At 37.6% G+C, this 22,722-nt stretch overlaps 1 protein-coding gene across 3 annotated transcripts in view; it reads left to right on the forward strand.

Moving 5' to 3' along the window:
- Positions 1 to 22,216, forward strand: part of wdr27 (WD repeat domain 27) — a 53,669-nt gene extending 31,453 nt beyond the window's left edge. For all 3 annotated transcript variants that reach the window (XM_079690020.1, XM_079690019.1, XM_079690018.1), the window contains exons 22-24: positions 4,458 to 4,560; positions 6,817 to 6,915; positions 21,342 to 22,216. In XM_079690020.1, coding sequence (XP_079546146.1) covers positions 4,458 to 4,560; positions 6,817 to 6,915; positions 21,342 to 21,443 — 304 coding nt within the window. In that variant the 3' untranslated portion in view covers positions 21,444 to 22,216. The remainder of the gene's footprint in view (positions 1 to 4,457; positions 4,561 to 6,816; positions 6,916 to 21,341) is intronic.
- Positions 22,217 to 22,722: the final 506 nt, after the last annotated feature.

Genomic DNA, 22,722 nt, shown 5'->3' on the forward strand with positions numbered 1-22,722 from the left:
AAATCACTCCCCTTTTAAACTTTATTCTTTTTTACTGTCATATAGTCATATATTTCATACCTGTTCATTTATTCTCTTATTTTTTTTTAACTATAATGATCATATAAACGTGTGCCTCGGAAATAATTATTTACATTAATGTTGGCCAAAACGTTTGAGACCCACTGAGATAACACTGAGAGAGTCCTTTAGATCGATGAGTCCCTCAATCTGACAGGAGAGGACTCTCCTCCACCGTGTTGTTGAAAAAGCTCCTTATATCCATTAGCGTAGCTCGCTAGCACCAGAAGCTAACAACAACGATCTCTGGTACCGGTGCGCTCTCTCGCTCGCGCACGCACACAAAATGGCTCGTTCCACACACACAGAGCCGAGCTTGAAAGAAACACAGAGAACTAGACGTACTTGTACTGTATCATATTATCATACCTGCCAACCCTACCGATTTGGGCGGTAGTCTACCGCTTTTGACATGTTTCTACCGCCTACCGACTTAGCTTGCTTTCCCTACCGATTTTCAATCTTCCCAAACTATAACAAATAAAAATGACACTCCATAGACTCTGGACTCGACTTTTGGCGGACAACGTTTGTAACGTGTCTGTGATCGCATCATACAAACAGTCCTCTGTGTTTCTGAAAGATAAACAACGTGCAGACCGTGGGGGGGGGGGCGAGGAAAGGCAGCGTTACCCCCGGGGCTGATGGGTAATCACTCCCAAATTGAGGGAACGGGAACAGAGACGAGGCATTTGAGTCCTGCAGGATTTCCCCGTTAATATCAGTGTCTCGAAAACACATGTTGGTGACTGGAAGACATCCAGTGTTTGGTCTTTTCCTGAAGCATCCTTCACCTACACTGTCTCAACTGAAAGAGGACCACAAACACACACAAAATACAATACCATTTTGAGATTTGGGGATATTTATCTCCCATTCTTTCACTTTTTCTGACATTTCCAAAACCAAACATGTCGTTAATGTCTCTGTTTAGTGAACAACAGCAATCTGAAAGCCTGCACATTATCTATATCACACTTTATCAGTACAAAAATGCAGGAAATGACTTTTTTAATGCAGTATTTTCTGATTTATGGCGCAACACAAAATATTTCGCTCTGTGCAAACCTTTGGCTCTAATATGTCATCAACATGAAACAAGAATATGAACCTGGCTTTATCCAATTTTCACGTAAGAGTTCTACATCCTGACACATCCTTCATCTACACTGTCTCAACTGAAAGAGGACCAGAAACACAATAAAAATATAATAAAATGTGGAGACTTTGGGATATTTATCTCCCATTATTTTACTTTTCGGGCATTTTACAGACCAGACATGTCGTTGATGTCACTGTTTACCAAACTACCACTTTTTCTGAAAATGCATAAAATGATGCAATATATGTTAAATACATGGTTTATACATGTAATTACTGGGGTTCCATTCAGGGCCGGCCCTGCCCAATTTGCCGCCCTAGGCAAGATTTTAGCTGCCCCCCCCCCCCAAAATGCAGACACTCACTGTGATTTGCGTATGCATGCACGGTTGTGGCATCACCAAAACAGAAAGATATGGACACAAGCTGTGTGCAAATGTATTTAGTGTCCTATCCATTTGAGCATGATTTAAGTGGGGGGTGGACCTCACCTTCTCTAGGGGGGTCCAGGGGCATGCTCCCCCGGGAAGATTTTTTTTTAAATATTGAAGTTAAAAGCATCAATCTGCTGCACTTTGGGAGCAACATTAAGAGAGCTATGGATACATCTCTCAACACCCAGATGAAACAGAACTGGAAGCAGATTTTCTTTTTCTTTATGGATATTTTACAAATCACTCCCCTTTTAAACTGTATTCTTGTTTATTAATAACAACTTCATTTTACTGTCATATAGTATTTTATACTATAAGAGAATGGATGAAAATCTATTCTCTTATTTTTTTTATAGCTATAATGATCATATAAAGGTGTGCCTTTACCTCACTGAGCTGAGGTTATCAGAGCCTCTCAGTCTTTCAGGAGAGAGCTCTCTAAAGCTCTCCCCCCCCCCCGCGGCTGCTTAAACAGTAAATTCCAATGTTAATAAAAGCTGTATATGTTTTTTGGGAGTTTGATTTATTTTAAATTAACACAAATACAACATTTAAAACCTATAATTGCACACTAAAACCATTATTTCAAAAAAGAACTATTTCACATAAACCTCTGGTTTTTACTGGGGCTGGGGCAGTTCAACTTGATTGGGGGGGGGGGGGTGCGCCATAGTTTATAAGCGTTGTACGCAATATAGGCGTAGTTTTGTTAGTATAAGATAATAAGATGTACTTTGTTGATCCAAAACCGGGAAATTGTGTTGTTATGAAATTTTAAAAAATTAAAAATTCTAACTTTTTAAAAAATGTTTGGCGCCCCCCATTGATTGATGCGCCCTTAGCATTCGCTTATACTGCCTATGCCAAGGGCCGGCCCTGGTTCCATTTCGTCTGATTACCTCATTTGGGCGTGCACATTTGCCGCGCGCAAACCTACCTCTTTTGGATTTGGAAAGGTTGGCATGTATGTATTATTTTGGAATCAATAATTTTTCAATTATGATTTCTTAATTTAAAAAAAAACATTTTTCCTCCTTGTCTCCCCCCGGTCATGCCTCTGCACAAGGAAAAGCTAGCCTTTGCCTGATTTGGTCTGACGAAGTTAAATTGGGCCAAATATATTGGCTGCAAATACAGCGCTATGATCAGCTCGTTGATTACCTCGATGACTGACACTGAATCCCCTACTGGATTCAGAATCTGTAAAGGCTCCCACTAAGTCATTAGGAAAATGCCAGATAGTCATCACTCACACAACACAGAATCTGTGTGTGTGTGTGTGGAGGGGATTCTGCCGAGCACCTCCTTAAGGCTTAGCATTAGGTCCACATTCTGACTAAGGAAAAAGCAGATGAGTGTTTATTCTAACTTGTTAAACTGCTTCTTATCAGTGAGATAGTGACAGGTTGTGTCAGCTGAACTGTAGACCTGCATGTCCAGATGTACTGAAGGGGATTTAGAAACACATACTTCTCATCCATCTTTCTATGCATAGAAATGATTAGAGATTTGTACTATGTTTCTCACAAGAAGCTCTCACAGGACATAATATGACAATGTTTTGTACCATATTCATAAATGGAAGCTAACCTGGAATTTTTTTTTTAAACATTAAAAAACGTTTTAGTTTTTAAAACAATCTTAGCTTTTTTTACTAATCCCAACAGTCAGCTATATGTTATTCCTTCCTGCAATGTTTTTTCTTTTTTCCTTTTCACTAAGTTGCCTTTTTGTGCTGCATTGTGAATACACTAAAGGTTTTTGACTAAACCAACTCAGTACCATGAAGTGTTCAGTTACAGCCAGAAATACTTTTATGACTTACTATTTTACTGGCAGACAGCGTAGACAGCAGACTGTAACTATATTCTAGCAAAATAAAAAAATTACAGTCTATACATCACGAACACAATCAACATTATAAGCTTCATAAACGTTGCTTTATTGGATGCTTTTATGTATCATTCTCACTGTACTGGGTATATCCTATGTCTTTATGATCGCCAGTGAATATGACCTACTTTTAGTCCAGCCTAATAGCATAAGCATGTGAATGTCAAAGACATTCTCTCACCATATCCTGTCAAAGCCCTGCCAACATGCCTGCCCACTCAGAGACCCTCACTCAGCTAGCTGTTAGTGGCATTGTAAAGACATTACATGCAAACCAAAGAAACAGTGTAGAATTTGCACAAGGGGGCCATTCGTCAAATACTACCTCCACTTTCCCGTGTTTTACTTGAGTCATGCTCAGCTCCTGCTCCTGGGTTCAGATGTCTGTAAAGCGTGAGATCTGCAGGGTGGCATTCTGCTCCCCAACTGTGGAGCATGTTTTCTGAATACCTGAGGTCGGCAGAAACGGTCAACTCTCTTAAATCAGGGCATAAAATATTATTGTTTCGGAAGTTTCTCAAATAAATTACATATACAACTTATTTGTATTTATTTATTATGTAATTATTTATCTGCTTTCCTTTGCTTTTTTTTGTTTTCTAATTTTTTAAGACCTTTTTTTACATGTCAGTGGGATGTTTTCTTAAAATCCTATGTTTTATGTTAATATATTTCAATGTCCATTTAATTTGCTTTGGTCTGAATGGCGCTTTCTCAACCGCCTTGTCTTGGTTTTTCCTGCCAGAGTTCAGTTTGCACTAGAGGCATTTTCATCTAGCATCACAACAAATCACAAAATGTGTGAAATGGTATTTATGCCTCTATCAAAGATGGGATTTTTTCTTTTTATGTTATAATGTTGTAAAATGTCCCCTACAATATTCCAGTCTTTCTTGACTTTCTTGAGTGTTTTATTGAGTTTGTAAGTTAGTCATTAATATCTCTCCACTGTGTTCCTCTCCATCTCAGGTGTGTACGGCGTTACGAGAACCATCTCAATCGCTGCCATCCGTGCTCTGCAGCCATCTCACCATGCGGCCGCTTCATTGCCTCAGGCTCTGAGGATAACTGTGTAAGTTGGAATATTCCATATACTGTCTATCCGTCAGTCAGCTTTTCTTTAAGCATAGTTGGATAATTGACTATGTTAGTCAGTCATTTAAATAAATGTTCTATAAACTTGAATGGGGTGATAAAGTAATTAAGGGGAGCTAAGGGGATTGCAAAAAGTTGTTTTAAAAGCTGTGTAAAAAACAACAACATTGACCACCGACATGATCATGCGTCACTGTTACTTCCATTTTTGAAGAGTTATAGAGTGGTTAGGCCACTGTTAAAGAAGTCACAAAATAAAGCACTTTGATATATTAAAAGGAAAATAAAAGTTGTACTATTAACATAACGCATAAAGGCAGATACAATGAAGTATTTTTCTTTGTATCAGCTGCTACACTGTGTGTCAACACTGTGTGTCAAGCAGAAACTCGTGACAATTAAGCATCTTAGAAATACTTTTTATGGTACATATCTTACTGAACCTTGTAAACCACAAGGACAGAAGGAAAACAGCGGCATATCTGTTTCAGTTTCACCTCCATTTAAGGTGAAGTCTGTTTGTGCTTGACTCAGAGATTTTGTTTGGACTTAAGCCTTTTTCCAATTTCAACATTCATGTTGAAGCAGAACTGTTTAATTGCTTTTCCAGACCGGACCTTATTTCTTTCAAAACGTTTTCAGAAGCATGCCTCCCTTTTCCTTATCCATCTCTCTTTGCTTCTGGTCTACGTGCTTTTTGAAAGAAGTGGAATAATATATACCCACCGTTGGTAATTATTAATTATGGGGACTCGGCACAGCAAGGACATTTGAGAGCATCTCTGTCGAGATTGGACTTTTTTTAAGGTTTCTTGGAAATTGGTATACGGTAGTGAGCTACAGCATATTTATTTGTTGCTGTCCTGAGACTTTCATAAGCCAGACACATTTGTACTTGTCTTAATATATCAAAAAGTAATCATGGAAAAAAGACCCTGAATACTTTAAAAAGACTCCCTAGATCATATTACACAGTTTCCAAAAACACACGGCCCAAAAAAAATCTAAGTGGAATATGATTTCAGTGTGGTCAATATTAACCTGTTATACGTTCAGTGTTGCCCTCCGCTTCAGTTTCAGTTAATATAAACTGATACATCTGGGGATCCATGTTATATTCAAGCATTCCTGAAGGAATTTCTTTCTTCCACGTATCTAATGCCCTGTTAGGCACCACACACATATGCCTCTGACAGGAGACACTCTACCCATGGACCGTTTGACAGAGCTCACTTGGAGCGTTTTTTTAGCAAACATAATAAAAAACAGCTGCAGGAATCTGATGAGTCGTCGTCTGGTAACAAACATCCCCACATCTGTTTTTATCTGTGCTCATGGCACTGAATCAAACGAATGGGTCTGAAAACTCACTGATTGTATTTAGCAAAAGAAAACCTGTGCTAACAAGCTGATAATACATTAAACATATATTCTAAGATTCACATAAAGTGTTGATTCTAAGACGTCCACACCAGCCTTCTGCAAATGTCTTATTGTGCACATAAGACCTTGTCTTTATATTCACACCTACTTAACACCTTCAAGTAAAGAGATGATAAGTGAGGCTTTAAATACCTCTAAGCCGAAAATAACTAATATTTACGCAAAGGTTCATTAGGATTATTAGTGGGTCTCAATGGCTACTTATTTGGGAAGTGTCTTTTCCAATTTAAGGGCAACTTCTAATTGTTGATAAACTACTTTCCTTGCTACAGGGATGTAGAAGTGGAATCCAAAATAAATGCTACATAGATTTAGTTTGTTGCTTAAAAATTATGAAGTTTGATAACCAGCCCCTGTTTTGCCTTTCCCCCAGAATCATTTGGGTTTCATCCAGCAGTAGAAATGATTCAATCTATACAATATAGCATAATATTATGTGTTAAATTATCAATAGCCAAGTCTCACCGTCTTTCCAATCTCTGAACATAGTCACAAACCTTTGATGATCATTAGGGAAACTTTGATTAATTTGATCTTATTTTAAGGAAAGTATGTTCTTAGGTATTAAGGTGAAAGAATACTCTGATATTCACCCCAAAGAACAATTGAACATGACAGTATGACAGATAATTCCCCCCCCCCCTTAAAGTTGAAATGATCCTGAAAGCAAACCCACATGTGTTCATGTCACTTTGTATGTAGTTGTACCACATTCACTACATCTGGACATCACCGCAGTGTTAAAGTTCAAACCTGCTTTTGTTCATGTAGTCCATCTCTTTCATTTCAGGCTTACGTGTATGACATCCGCAGCAGCAGCTACCTCCACAAACTTCAGAAACATTCAGACACGGTGCTCAGTGTAGCTTTCAACCCTGCCACCCCACAGGTAAGTCTTACCTTTTGTCTCTGATTCGGTCATTTCCTCTTGAGTAAATGGTTTGTACGGTTTCATTAAAGACCTTACTTTGACCTCTTTACTGACATCAGATACAGTGAAGTTGATAGAGAAAAGTGTTAATGCGTTTTTACCCTCCTCTCATCTATGATAATGTCTTCCAATCAGTGTCATCTTTATCTCAAACATCTCAAACTGTTATGAAAGAACAATCTGTAAAAGCAGGTAAGAGGTCAAGGTGAAAAACAGTGTCAGTCAGAGGCCATGTCTTCATTCCAAGTAAAAGTATCACTGCTTCAGTCTTTTGTGGGGGGGCAGGGGGCTAATGTAAATTGTTCGTAAATGCCACTTTGTTAATTTGCAAATTAGTATTTGACAACATTTCCAAAGGTACAGTTCAAATAAGAAGAGAACTTTCTGATGATCCTAACATTAATTACTGAATGTTGTTTTTCAGTCATAATAACATGATTTGGTTAACATGGTTTGAGTGTCATTTATAATTCTTTCTCTCATATTTCATGATGTCAGGCTGTTACATAGGTCTGCAGTATCTCTACTTTTATAATGAAGGAGATATATCCTCAGGCTGAGATCATATAGCAGGACTTATTCAGACCATCCTAAAGTTCAGGGTCAGTCTACTTTATGAACGTGACCTCACAGACTTTCTACTAGTAGCCAGGAAATCTATATCAATGACAATAGAAATAATAGGAAGCTTTTAACATGTGTTGAATAGGTGCTTTTAAATGTATTTGTGTGTATGTTTCATTGTGTAAGTGCAAACATACCCTTGTCTCTAAAAGTACTGCGTATTATACTGAAATGGTTAACATAAGATAACACTTGTATAATTTCAATGTGTATAAACCGAAACTAAAAATGCTGCTTGCAACTAAAACGACTTCAAAGACAACACAATTTTTTTCTTAATGTAAGCCTCCTGGAACAAAACCATTTCCATTTAAAATGAGTTTCCCCAAATCGCTCTATAGCAAGTTCATAGTCCAATCAGATAATGACTACCGCTCTATTGTGCCATGTGGCATCTATGACTGGCTTTATGCACTGTGCTGATCCAAGTCCATGATTGGCTGCCTGCAGGGTTATTCCAGCCTGTGATTGGCTGCACAGTTCCACAGTTAACAAAAGATGAACAGTATACAGGGTTTTGCTTGTTCAGTTCAGGAGCTGCTTTCCAACTTTGGTGACTGTTTATACAATTTCGAACTGGATCCATTGTAGTTTAATGTCATGCCAGACTAAATTCCAAATTGATGGCACTGTGTGAGCGCCAAATGTAGAAATGCTTTGAATGCTTCAGTATTTGATCTCTTTATTTCAGTTTATCCCCAGAATTAATTTAAATCTGTTTCTTTGCTTGACCTACTACCGAACTAATAGAAATTCAGGGACTGTAGAGTCTCTCCATGGAAAACATAAAAGTAAAGTGCAATACAGGACAAAGAATGTGTCTATCTTGAATTGCCATTACAGGAGAATAAGAGTTTAAGTTTATAGCTTTACTTGAAAACGGCATACTTTTCAAATCTCCAGAGCCTTTCCTTGAGGGCTACATTCTCTTTGTTATGTTTTAGTGTCCCCCAATGATTTTCCTTTGGAAAAGTTACAGGCCAGTTGTTTTGCGAAAGAAGCATTTCAAAATATAACATCTCAACCTCTGCTAGACTTCTTATGAGACTTCTTGTTGCCTTTCTTTTGGACTTGAGGTTTTAAATCTTTTATGTCATTCTGTGTAATTCAGTTCAACTTCTCAGAAGAACATTGATACATTCAGATTCTCCAGTTGAAAGTGGACATTTTGATCCACGGCCACATACTAAACTACATATTCACAAAGTTTGGCACTATGGACTTACCTTTATTGTATTGTCCACCACAGGTGTTTGGACATTAGGATATTGCTTTACATGTTCCAATTTGTGCAACTACTCAAAAGCACTTTTCTTCATTTTAATATATTTCCCTTGTAGGGTCCTGTCATGTTGTATCACTCATAAGGTCATCACTTATTGTTCATCATTTTTTTTTTCTTCTCAGATTTGTCAGTAGCCATGTTATTTAAGATTTTACCGATTTAATTCGTAAAATCCAAAAATGCATAAAATAATTAGTTTTCCAGAGTGTCATGGCTTCTTTGAATCATGGAAAACTTAGTTAGGCAGAATATCTGGGTCTTTTGTTGTCACGCTTTCAAACTTTGTGCTTTTAAAAGACTAATATTTATTCAGGCATTATGTTCACTTTGGTTGTGTAATTGCCTTCAGATTTGAGCTTTAAGCACAGAAATAGGTGCTCATACAATACATGTGCCTTCTCATACTAACCAATAACCACTAAAAGTGTAGTTTATTGAATTAACTGTCTCCTCCAGTGTTTGTCAGGCAATTTTCTGAATGCAATTAGCACACAGCTGCAAAGTCATGTGTATCCACTGCTGGACAGCTAGCTTTCTGTCTGTGCACCAGAAGGGAAGGGGCTGTTCTTCATCCGTGTCTGAAATCATCATTCACTTTGGCCTATTTATTCTTTCTCAGGACCTTTGAGAGGGAGGTAGACCTCAGAAATTCTTAGCAAACATAGATAATACTGTATTAAATTGAAATTCACATCCTGTCATGGAACGCTTTCAGATAATTTCAGGGTGAGTGGAGGAAAACTAATTCCTGCCTCAGGTCTTACTAGCTCTCAACCGTATCACACAGTCTGCATTATTAGACAGAGATTACTCAATTGTAATGGAGAGGGATTTGTTGAACCCTGAGCTTTGTTAATGTTATCATTCCATCCATATTATTATTAGGACTTTGTGTTAGCTTCAAGTTAAGTGTGGAAGTCCACTCCTTCATTCTTCAGATTTCTCTTTTTATTAGAAAAAGTAATTTAGCAAAACAATCCCTATTCAAGATCCACTTACTACAATATCCTGAATGTCTCTTTTTGTAAGTTCAATCCCTTGTCATGCAGGTGGGTTGTTTGATTGACACAATCCATACTTTGATGGAAATATCTTCTTCTGACTCATATCCATACCGAAGTTGTGAAATAAATGTTTTGTTTCACTTTTAATAACGCAGATATTATTCTGATACAATTTCACAGTCACTTTTACAAAAATAAGTTGAATCAATTGTGTCATTGATTCAATTTATCAATGACACAATTGGATTTGCAATTAGCTTTTTCTGTCTTAGAAGAATGGGAATAAAACAGAAAAGAACTTGTGAAATGTAACTGATGCTCTGTACATTGCTGCAGATGAATGTTGCTGCTAAAGATGGTACCGATCTGATATACTGAGTGTCTGGCTCTGCTTTGTGAGGCTGCTTCTGGTTAATCTTGATCCGGTTGATCTAATGGCTGCCTGGAATGGACGCATTCATATCTGTCTTTTTTTTCTTCTGCTTGTTGCCAAATAAGAGACCTGTGAATAAAAAATGATTAAAAGATCAGGAAGTCCTGGGAAAATGTCTGCTTAGTCTTAAAGTTAACTGACACCAAGGCCATGTGATATCATCATGGTAACATTGCTGTATTTCCTTAGCCTGGGCTTTCTGAAAAAGTGTCCCCAACCTGTGCTCACCTTGCTTTCGAGACACATTTGAGGGCCAGATGTGCTCCATATTTACTGCTGAGAGAACCCTCCGATGCAAGACACAGACAGATAATGCGATGCGTATTTTCCACTCATTTTTCACTCATGTTTTCCACACTAATACTTAAAAGACCATCAAGCAGGCAGATCTACCTCCGGGGTTCATTCCCTCAGGTTTATTTCTGTACTTTAGTCAGTAATGAAAGATCCCAACTTTTACTGTCTCGTTCACTTTGTTGTCTTGTAAAATCTTGCGGGATTTCACATGGCATACCTCAAGTTTTGCAAGCTCTCCTGTGTAGAACCTACATGTGCTACCATAAAAGTAGACGTGCAAATTCTACTTGAGAGTACGTTCACACTTCACATGAGTAATTTCGTATCTGCTGATTCAACAAGGATATTCTCCTTTTTTATTTGATTTGTTGGAGGCTAAGCGTTCTAAGGGTTCAATTTGGGATTAAGGCATGAGTGATACTGTATCTGAAGCTACCTCCTCCAAATTAAGATTCATAAGTAAAAGAAAATAGCTTGAAAAAGATATCTAGGTCAGACTGGAGAAATAGACTTCATGGGGCTTTGCTCTATTTGGGTTATTCAGATTTCTGTACAGTCTCACTCCAGCTGTCGGTAGCTCCAATTGCATTGTTCCACATTAGCAGTGGAAACGTCTTTGTAGTATTTACAAGAGATTGGTTCTTCAGAAATGAAGGGCATGATACTAAGAGACATAAGGAATGATTTTCTACAATTTGAAATGTCAGTAAACATCAATGAAAAGCGACAAAGGAGGAGAAATACTAGTATTTTTTGTAAAGTTACACTGCATTCAAGAGAAAATAGAGAAAAATCCTTACATTGTTGTTAAACTGTCCGTATGTTGTGCGAGCCCTTTATTAGATGTGACTCATACTTTATGAATTGGAAAATCGGTTAGCGTTGTAACTTTGAGCTGTGGGGGACTCGCTAGATGTGGACATGGTGGTGCAGTAAGAGACATTTACAAGCCAGATCCATCAAATGAAAAAAGGAGTTTGCTTTGAGTAATCCTAAACCAGGTGTGCTTGATGTTTAAACATACTTGAGTTCCAATGTTAGCTGAATCAGCAAACCGTCAAATCGTTGCTGTATGCCGTCATCTTCATCCCGTAATGTCCGTTTACTGTATGCTGGTTGAAATGACCAAAATATCAACTTTAAAAACAGAAAATATTTTTATGTGAGCTTTAGTTTATACAGAAGTTGATGGTTGATGGGTCATTCTGCCTCAAAGTATTCTCAGATCACAAGAGAGTAAAAAAGACCACCAAACAAACTGAAGTGTTAGTAATCGGACATGGAAAATGTGTGTTTGTGGTGGAACAAAAGCAATCAGTTTATGGTGACTGAGGTTTCCTGTTGTTTAAATGTGTTTGTTTCTTTGAAAAATATCCTTGTGCAACTCAGTGAACCCTTCTGTCCCAGAAACACTGCTTCACCCTGACATATATGGGCATAAATGCAAACACGTGTTCTTTTTAGTATTTTTAATTTCAACGTAGGGATCAGAATGAAATAAGACCTTTTTTAATAATGGTTTTTGTTTCAGTCTTTTTATTAAGTGAGAAGTTTAGTTCCGTCAAATATTTTAGATCTCATCTGCACTTCATGTGTTGACTGTGAATGCTGACACAACCAGTTTTCTCTTAAAGTTCACATATTCGATCAGCCCAACTGGGGAGATGAACAATGAGTGAATCTGGCTTTCTAGTTTAGCGCTCCTCTTGTCTCCATATGTCACCATGTATCATCTTTGCTCTTTGCAGGCAGGCAAAATGTGCAGCTGGTGTCCCACTAGACCCTTTTACTGTATCGTATCATTTTTGTCCATTTGGCATTTGAAAAGCTAACCACACTTTTTCTTCTTCTATTTAATCCCTTCGTTTCCTCTTTCCCTGACCCCAGAGAGCAAAACCCTCTCTTCTTACTGTAGTGGCCAGATAGCAAATACAGAGCTGGACTTTCCTGTGTGCTCCAGAATGTGGCATTAGAGTGAGATACAGACTGAGCTGAGACAGCCTCTCTGAAATCATCTGGCCTGGGTTCAGCGCAGCTGGAAAGCAATGAACAGCAAGTGAGCATATAAAGACTTTGGGTCCAGTTGCAAAGTAGCAGGAGGCATTTTAAAGTATCAAAATGTTATACATTCAGTAAACAGGATTTTCTAATTTGGTCATGGTTGATCGATTGGTGTTAGTTAATTATGTTTTACTCCCTGAATAACCAAAACATAATGTGTTTAGCCTGTGCAGTTTGAATGCATTATCTCAGATATGCATATTTACATTTAGTATAAAAAAAGAAAAAAAAAGAAATACGTCATATTTTGCCTCTCCATAACAAACAATATTTCGATACGTTTTTTTTATTGAACACTATGCAAAGAGAGATCTAATAAATCACTAATCTTTGGTATATTGCATAATAACTCCAACCCACTCTCTTCAGTCTGCGAACAAATGACACGACTTTACACATTGGAAATGCGTGCAATAGATACGCAGAAGTCCAATTTTGCGTGCATATGATACGCTAACCATTCCCATTGAGATCTGATGCCGAGTTTTGCGTGCATATGATACGCCACGTTTTGTCCGTCGGGTCTTGGTAGACCGGAAGCTGTGTGGTTCATAAAAACATGTTCTTACTCAATACCAAGCCACGATTATAATTGTTTTTATTTTAAATCGTATAATGTCGTACTTTTTTTGCCGTCTTTGAGGAAAAGAAATACGGCTCAGAGCTTCAGAAAATGAAATCTGTATTTTTAAAAATCTTTTTTTCCTTCTAATTTGTTATTCTTTTCTAAATAATAACACACAATTATCCTTTTTTTTATTTATTCCTTTGATTCTATAATATTGGGCTTTTTACCATGCTTTTTAGCCGTAAATAAAGTCACCGGAAACAGGCGTAGACGGTCAACTGATTACCCAAGATCCTCAGCTTGAAGCTCGGGATGTTTTAGCCGCAATGCACGTTGAGATATGGTGTTAATGTGATATGATATCCGAAAAAAAATCAGAGTTTAGGATGGCCGAAGACACTACACTACCCATAATCCCCAGCTATCGTTTGGGACTACAGTCCCGTTGACAAACCCTGTGATTAATCTTCAAGCTCTGTGATTGGATGTTGGAGTGGCAGTGCGCCAAGGTTATGCCGAGCGTCAAACTCTTTGAAATGGAACGAAACCACGGCAGACTATTCAAAACTGGACTCGAACGCCCCCCCAGAACTACACATGCTGGCTAATGGCTATTGTGTTTCGCAACATGTTTTACTTTGGCACGTCTCTACTGGAAATTGTAGTTTTAAAAGACGTTTTCGTTGTTTCCAACATTAGAAGTTGACTGTATTAAACTGTGTACAGCCCTGGAGGTTTAGGCGATAGGAAACAAATTGGTGTGTACACATTTAAAACATGTAATTACTAAATGGGTGAAGATCGCTTTTATCCATAATGGGCAGCATTAATATATACCCACATGACAGCTCATTGTTACTTTGTAATTCTACTCCACTACAATTCAGAGGTTAAACTGGTATTTTTACTCCACTAGATTTATTTTAGTTACTTTGCAGATTCTGATTAATGATGTGAAATATAAACAACCCTTAAAGCAGACTTTAGTTACACCTGAGTAAAATTCAGAAAAGGTGATTGTCAAGTGCCAACAATCAGGAGAGATATTTGATAGTTGGTGCTTGAGAAGACTAAACATTTATCTTCAGATCTCTATAAAGTATATTCATTACTCGTTATTCTCTACTAATAGTTAATTAAAGACTGTATAATGGCTATTTTGCACATCCCTTTCAAGATTTTCAAAGGTTTATTGACATATCATATACATAACTACGGTGTAGTTGTGCAATGAATGAAAAACTTGGGTCACAGGTTCCTCAACAGCACATTACAAGACATCTATCAATATGTGTGTACCTCCACCATTAAACTGTCAAATTCTGCACATTTCTTATACTATCTACATACATAAGAGTATAATTAATGTGAATAATATCAGTTAAAATAAGTGCTTCAACATAGTTAACATTGCAGGAAAGCAATATATTAGATGTTAAGTATTTTGTCAGGCTTAATATATCTAGATAGATACCTCCAAAGCTTTTTTCTTACTTAAAAGAAGACCTTAACCTAAAGTATTCTTTAATGTGTTAATAAAGGTTAATTAGATGTCTGTTTTACACATCCTCCTATTAATATCTTTGTACATCCAACACTAAACTGTTTTGTTGTAGAGGTCACTTACAGTATCTTCTTGATTTTTTATATTCTATATTTATATCATTGACCTTCTACTTTCCCCCTATGAAAGTATGTACTCTTAATATGTTTTTCATCAAATAACATTATTCAACACAAATAATTAAATAACGTGCTTTAACCACTAGGCGGTGCACACAAGGTACACACAGCATACTAATAATAACTTTGTATTATTAGTGTAGGACACTTATGTATGCAGAACATCTGAAGATGTGTAGTTTTATTCATGTTTTCACATAATTTTACTGGATATTGCTATACTATTTCTCATGTTTTTGTTCTAACATTAATATCTGATTTATAAAACATCACAGACAGAAAGGTATGTCCGTCATTTAATGGTAAGCTATTGAAATTGTGATTCCATAGATGTGTCTCCCATCACCCAAATCCCCTGACTATTCTCTCAACTCAGTATTTACATTCTTATATTCAAAGAAAATCAGCAATATCTTTAAAAACTACAAGTATTTTTCTATCAGCTGCGCACCGTTATGGTGTAAATATAACCTATCTACCAATTGGATCAAATATAAAAGTCAGCCGAATTAAGGTTGATACTGCAAGGAGACGTATTGTTTGAAAAGAAATGGAAGATGTTGTTTAATTGCTGATATATTTATGATCCACGTCACATATTCAGTTTTGGCGGCAGTTCTTCCAGTTTGTCTATAAGTCTTCAAATCAGGGCTCTATAAATAAAGAACTACGGCAGATATGTAATATGTAATGCAGCCGAACCGTGAATTACAATGCCGTTATGTGATTACTTCCAAAGAGAAAAGCAAGCATACTCGGAATAAAGTAGGCTATTATTTTCTTTTTTTAAATGTTTTTCGGATTTCATATCGCATGAACACCATATCCCAACATGCATTGCGGCTAAACAATCCAATCACAGAGCTTCTAGCTCAGGATCTTGGGTAATCAGTTCAGTGGGTTTGTGTTGTGTATCGCGATGATGCTCGAGATGTCCCTTATAGGTCTATGTCTGTTTCCGGTGACTTTATTTTGAAATTCAGTTCCTGAGAAACGGCTAAAAAGCTCGAGATTATAGAATTAAACGAATAAATAAAAACAAGGATAATTGTGTGTTATTGTTGAGTAAATAACAGTGTGTTATTCAGAAAAGAATAACAAATTAGAAGAATAAAAATATTTTAAAAAATACAGATTTCATTATTCTGAGGCTCCGAGCCCCATTTCTTTTACTCACAGACGGCAAAAAAAGTCAGACATTATACAATTTAAAATAAAAACAATAATTGTGGCTTGATATTGAGTAAGAACCGGTAAGAACATGTTTTTATGAACCCGACGGACAAAACGTGGCGTATCATATGCACGCAACACTCGGCATCAGATCTCACTAGGCTTGTTTGAGACAAGCGAGACCTGCGCAGAGCTGCGCAATTTCGATCAACGTCTTGCTAGTGCGTTGCATGATGGTTAGTCATTTTGTCCGACTTGCTCTGGAGGCTCGCTCACATGAGATGTTGAAATCTCGCGGGACAAAGACGCCCGCAGCCTTGAGAGCGAGGTGCGCTGAGCGCTCATTGGTGATTTTTACCACGTGCTGGTGATGAAACTCTCCAATTGGCTCGGCAAAAGTTTGTTGTTGTTTTGTGTCAGTTTTACGTCTCCCCTTCCATTAACATTTTCATAATTGTTCCACAATGTTTATCATCATGAAATTAATATGTATATATGTTATAATATATTTGCACTGCTTACCGTTTTCATACTTTATATATCTTAGCATATTCATACACACTGTTCATACTGCTCACAGGCTGCTGTGTATATCTAGTGTATTCATACCCCTCACTGTTTATTCATCATTCACTTCATTCTATCTTTTATTCTGTAGATTGTGTACATTACTTTTCACTTTACTGGTTGTTGCACTCCTGGTTAGAAGCTAAACTGCATTTCGTTGTCTCCGTACCTGTAATCTGTGCAATAACAATAGAGTTTAATCTAATCTTGAGCAGGAACAAATGTATTTACTTAGTACATATCTGACATTAACAATTAAACACATGTGTGCCTTCTTTATAAATGCAAACCGAGTCAAGCCAACTCCGGAGGTGGCGGTATGCACCATGCGTATGCACCTTAAAGTTGTTTGCAATCCGCGAAAAAACCGAGAGGAGGAGGAGGAGGAGGAGGAGAAGAAGAAGAAGAAGAAGAAGAAGAAGAACCCGCCGACTCGGAGCTGTCCGACTTCAGGCGAGCTTTTTGAGACCTCCCCCGGCTGCGTTCGGCTATTCTCGTCTACTTTCGAGGCGAGCCGCAATGCGTCTCAAACAAGCCAAATGGGAATGGTTAGCGTATCATATGCACGCAAAATTGGACTTCTGCGTATCTATTGTACGCATTTCCAATGTGTAAAGTCGTGTCATTTGTACGCAGACTGAAGAGAGTGGGTTGAATAACTCTGTTTGAAATAAACTAGCATACTGTATTTCCGTATTAGTAAGTAATTATTTTTAATGCATTAATAAAATAAAACTAGGATTACACAAATAAGATTTCATCTTTTAATTTGTACGTTTTACAGAATAGTTTCCCTGTGTTTCCAGTCTTTATGCAATGCTAAGCCAAGCTAACTAGCTGCTGGCTTCAGCTACACACTGGTTGTAAAAAGATCCATCTTCTCTTTTAATTATTTATCATACAGATTCATGATGAAACAGATACACAAATAGAAAAAAAATATTTACTCAAAGTGGCTCAGATACCGACAGGCCTTCCGCTCCAACGCTGTTGCAATACACTAATAGTGTGTTCTGTGATTGTCAGCCTTAATAATCATTCACTTTTCTTTGTATTATGTGTGTTTCCTGAGAAAGAAACTCCATACGCGGCTTCTGGAGCACATGGCATGCTCGGAGTCTGATCATATCTGGGTTTCTGTTTTGTAACATTGTCCAGAGCCTAAAAAATTAGATCTACCTCGACTGTCAGAGACAAATGGAGGAACAGGCAGGAAGCACAAGCTGGACAGATACAGTATAAATATACTGTTACTTCCATTATTTGGAGTGTTTTATTCGTTAAGTATCAGTGAGATCTGAAAAGAGCTGAGGTTAATGCAATGAGAACGAAACAGCAAAGAACGTCATGTCTTCAATCCCTGTCTCTGATTTGAATTGGAATTTCCTGAAGATAGTTTTTATTAGATTACAATTTTCCTAATGAGAAAAAAAAAAAAGACGTTTTTTTTTTTTAAGTTACCTGGAATTTCCTTTTGTTCCAAGACTCTATCAGTTCCCTAATTTAAAAAGAGATATAAGAGAAATGTATAACACATAATAGGCTTGACGGCAACAAAAATAAAACACAATGTTAACGTTGGCTTATATAAAACTTTGTTCATTAATACTTTGAATGCATAAGGAGAACTAGAAGGTTAACAATAAGTCCCCAATAGCAACAGACTATGAATTTCTTTCCCCGACAGTTCATGTACTTAACCGCTGACACCGGTGACTGTCTGCTCTTTTTCTTCCCCGTGCAGCTTGTACAGTACAGAACATTCTGGTATGTTGGCATTTGAGAGGTCTGCACTCATCTGATGAATGATATCCTTTTGGACAAAAAGCAAATCACTCCTCATACCTTCAAAGCCTCAGTTATTGTTCATACCACTATCAACAGATGAACACTTTCTGTTGTCCAGCATGCCAATATTTCACACAATGTGTTCACCACTGGGAAGCCAACGCACATTGCATTCTTAGTCATGATCCACATTCTTTACTTTATAACTTTTCCTTTGTTCCTTTCTTTGAAATGATTAAAAGTCAAATATGAAAAGAGAAAAACATTTGCTTTTGTTTTGAAAAAACGATATTTCAATGGTGACAGGGTTGCATGAGGAAATCTGACAAATTCCAAATAAATCTTTAAACAGATGTTGAGGAAAGACAAATAACTCGCTTGCGATGGCATGACTCAATGCTACATACAGTGAACCGGCGTGCAAGAATTTGTGTCCTCTGACCCCAAAGGTCAACAAAACCCTCGCTGCTCATCAGCTCGGCCTGCTTCAGCCTCACTGAACAAAGGTTGAAGGTTGCAGAGATGGAATGTGTTGGATTGCAGATATTTGCTGCAAGAATCAGAAGCAAGAAATCTATAAGTTACACCTTTTTAGACAATATGTGATTTAGCTTCAACTCAGACACAGAGAAGTGTAATGCTGGTCGATTACACAGTTTAATGCTTTTAGATGGCCATTGATGAGCTCTGGTTGCTAATGGAGCTGTTCTCTGACCCTCTTAAGTTTTAATTAGCCAATTTAGCAGCCCCGGGGCAGGACCCAGGCAGCTTGGCTATTGTTGATTAAGGTCATTGAGCACAAGGTCAAGGAGTAAGATGACTTGCTCATAATAGAAGAGCTAGTAAAATGAGCTGTTAAATTGTTTGTTTTGTGGGAGAGCCTCAAACTGTTTTATACGTTACAAAAAGTACAACATGTGCTTTTGTAGGTGTGATGTGCTTTTGATTACTTGGCTGCCTTTTTTGCAGACATCCTCTTGTCTTTTGGCTCCACTCTCACATGTTCAAATCCTACGTGTGTCTTTAGGATAAGGGCTGCAGTGTTCCCCCGTCAGAAGCAGATTCATTCTACCCCAGTGTAGCCCATTGTTTGTTTGAGTCATACCCAGACCACAACTCTTGTGAATCCATTTCCCAGCACAGGCATCTGGCTTGCTGGTAAAAAGATAATTTCTTCTGCATAAAACAGCCTTAGTAGATAGGGAAAAAATGTTGGACTGTTTATACCAAATGTGGATTTTATCACTGTTTGGCAAATCATTTTTTCCCCCAGAATTCCTGCTGTTAGAATGCTTTAAATAGAAACTCTGACTTTACAACCATCTTAAAATCTCTAATATTACTTACAATAAATGACATTGACACTTCACAGCAGACCTTGACATTCACCCAATCACTTAGTTTCCTTATTTTTTCATTATGATGAATTAGTCATAATTAGGCAGAATTAAGGGTGGAACAAATAATCTTGGCTTAAGGTTGTATGAAATATATCTAAAATGGTTAATCATATCCACTGGTCATTCATGTCAGGCTTGAAATGAAAAAGGGGCCCTGTTATGCAGATTTTCAGGTTTCATATTGTATCTGTTGTGCTTCTACTGTGAAATGTACATGCTTTAAAGGGGACCTATCATGCAAAATACACTAAATGTAAAAAAAAAGGTATTTATTTTTCTGATAGTTTCTGTGCTGCAGCACTTCTTTTCACCCTCTGTCTGAAACCCAGTTTATAGATGTACCACCCCTTAGCCTCTATCTATCATGTGTTGGAGGGATACCTAATATAAGTGCAAGTGCTACATTGTGATGTCATAATTTTATGTAAGTAAACAAAGGACTACAAATGAGACGTTTCAAGCAAGGTGGGAGTGTGTGGAAGAGAAACTCCTTCTGGTGTGAACTCTGGGATTTTAGCCTTTTCAGACCATTTACATGCAAACAAACCTATATAACACACTACAGGAAAGGGAAGGGGGGAAAGCAGAAGGAGAGCAGTGTCCAAACATCTATTTTGGATATGATTGTTCTATCATATTTATCTATCTGTGGGAGGCTGTGGCTCAGTGGATAGCATGCTGGACTTGGAATCAGGAGATGGCAAGTTCGGGTCCCACTGCAGTCAGCATGTTGTTGTGTCCCTGGGCAAGACACTTCACCACAAATTGCTCCTGTGGGGATTGTCCACAGTATTGAGTATGTAAGTCGCTTTGGATAAAAGCGTCTAACAAATGACATGTAATGTAATGTAATCTATCTCTGAGCTACTGCAGTTATGAATATGTTTCAAGAGCTGAAGCCCAAATGTATTGTTTCCTATTGCTATAGCAGTTGATTGGCTGTCAGAGTGTTGAGGTAATGCTCCTTTACCCTCATCTGCACTACTAGTCGATGCAAACAGATGAGATAATCTTCCCTTCTTGTTGAGAAATATAATGAAGAATTGATTACATGTGTGCTTGTCTGCGTTCCGCATCCACATGTTGGTTAGAGTCTAATGTGTGAGTGTTTGTTTGAGTTTGTGAGCAGAGTGTGGATTCACTTTCTTGATATGTGCCTCATTAATGTGTAAACAGTTGACTCACCTTGACTCGCACTGGCAGCAACCTCCAGTCCCGCTGCTTATTAAACAAAGTTATATAGCAGACTTCAGGCCAGGGAGCTTTATGTTTTTTTCCGATACATGGCAGGTATGGAAAATCAATAATTTCTACGAGGCACAGATTCTGGGTCTTAACCTCAGAGGTGCTAGTCTACTTTAAGGAAGCAGGTGCGCTGTTATTCAACTTGGTCCTCTTAATGGAGTCGTAAAAGAAAGAGTAATATATGACACAGTTCCTGGGAAATATCCTAAAGAGTAAAAGCTGAACGTGATTTTTTTTTTTTCTCTTTCTCTCCTAGCTGCTAACTGGGACCATGGACGGAAAGCTGAGATTGTTTCAGTCCAGCAGTGCGGCCCGTCTGTCTCGTGACACCAGTGCTGTGCATAGCGTCCCTCACTAGACTGGGTAGTCCATGCAGGTTTCATTAAAGCAGTTCCAGCCCCCTGGCTTGGATTTTAGTGGGAATGGAAGAAATATGGGTTTGTTTTTATTTTTCAGTTTAATTGAGATTGAAATGGAAACAATAGGTTTTTATTTTTCTAGTTGTATTTTCCTATTGTGTTCTTTCACTTCTGTGCTCGAAAATTGGAGCCACCCATTTTAGCTCATCTTGGTAAAATCCAGTATGTACATAACTACACTGCTTTTCTTTCTATTACTGAGATTCAAATATATCAATGCTTTTTTCTGAATATCACATGATTGTTACAAGATATAATGTGCTCTCAATTACAGAAAAAAACTAAACTCTATTTGACTAAAACCTTTAGCTTTAACAACTATTTCCCATCCGTCTCTTCACATTAGGATAGTCAAGTATCAGGTTGTTTAAGTTTAGTATGTGCAACAGATTTCCTTCCATATAACTGGATGAGCGCAATACTTAGCAGATCAGCACACTATGCTATGACATCAACTGGGTGCAACCTCTTTGGCTGCCAAACACACAGATGCTACTACTGTTCATACTGACACACCCGTCCGCATTGTTTGAGCTTTACATTTACTCTCCACAGTTGCAAAACAAAATGTCGGCTCGGCTACAAATGACATTTACTATTAAAATCTTCTGGAGCAAAATAAATTGAATATCTTTTGGGAATCTTTTTTTTTTTTTAAAGTACACATTGTTGGGAATATTTATATAAAGTCTAAATATACCCTTACATCATTCATACATGTCTGTTGAAATTATTTATTTTATTGTCTGTTTTCTGCTAGGTATGAATGCGGCTGTGTTACTGCGTGTCTGTTTGTTTTGCCAATATAAGGTGTTCCTCAAGGTTCTACTTACAGTAAGGACCCTTTGCAATTTTCGTTTAATTTATGATCTCCTGAAGATTTTATATGAATATAACTTATGATCATACTTATATTTCAATGTATTTATTACAGGGATGCCTTACTCATTCCATCATCAAGATAGGGTGCATCTCCAGAAAGTAAACAAAGTTGTAGTACACAAGATGGTGGGTACAGCTGCCTTGTATGTGCTTGTTTTGGAACCTTCTTTAGGTTTAATATTAAATGTTTACCTTCTCAGTTTCAGAAGTATAACCACATGGTTAATAAGTAATTCATATATCGTGGGGAAATGTCAGTGGCATTCACTTTGTTATCTTAAATGTTCTGGGATTGGGGCACGATTCTCACTTTTCCAAGCCCAGAAAAAAAACTCC

The sequence above is a fragment of the Notothenia rossii genome (genome assembly GCF_949606895.1).
Source record: "Notothenia rossii genome assembly, chromosome: 6".
NCBI lineage: Eukaryota > Metazoa > Chordata > Actinopteri > Perciformes > Nototheniidae > Notothenia > Notothenia rossii.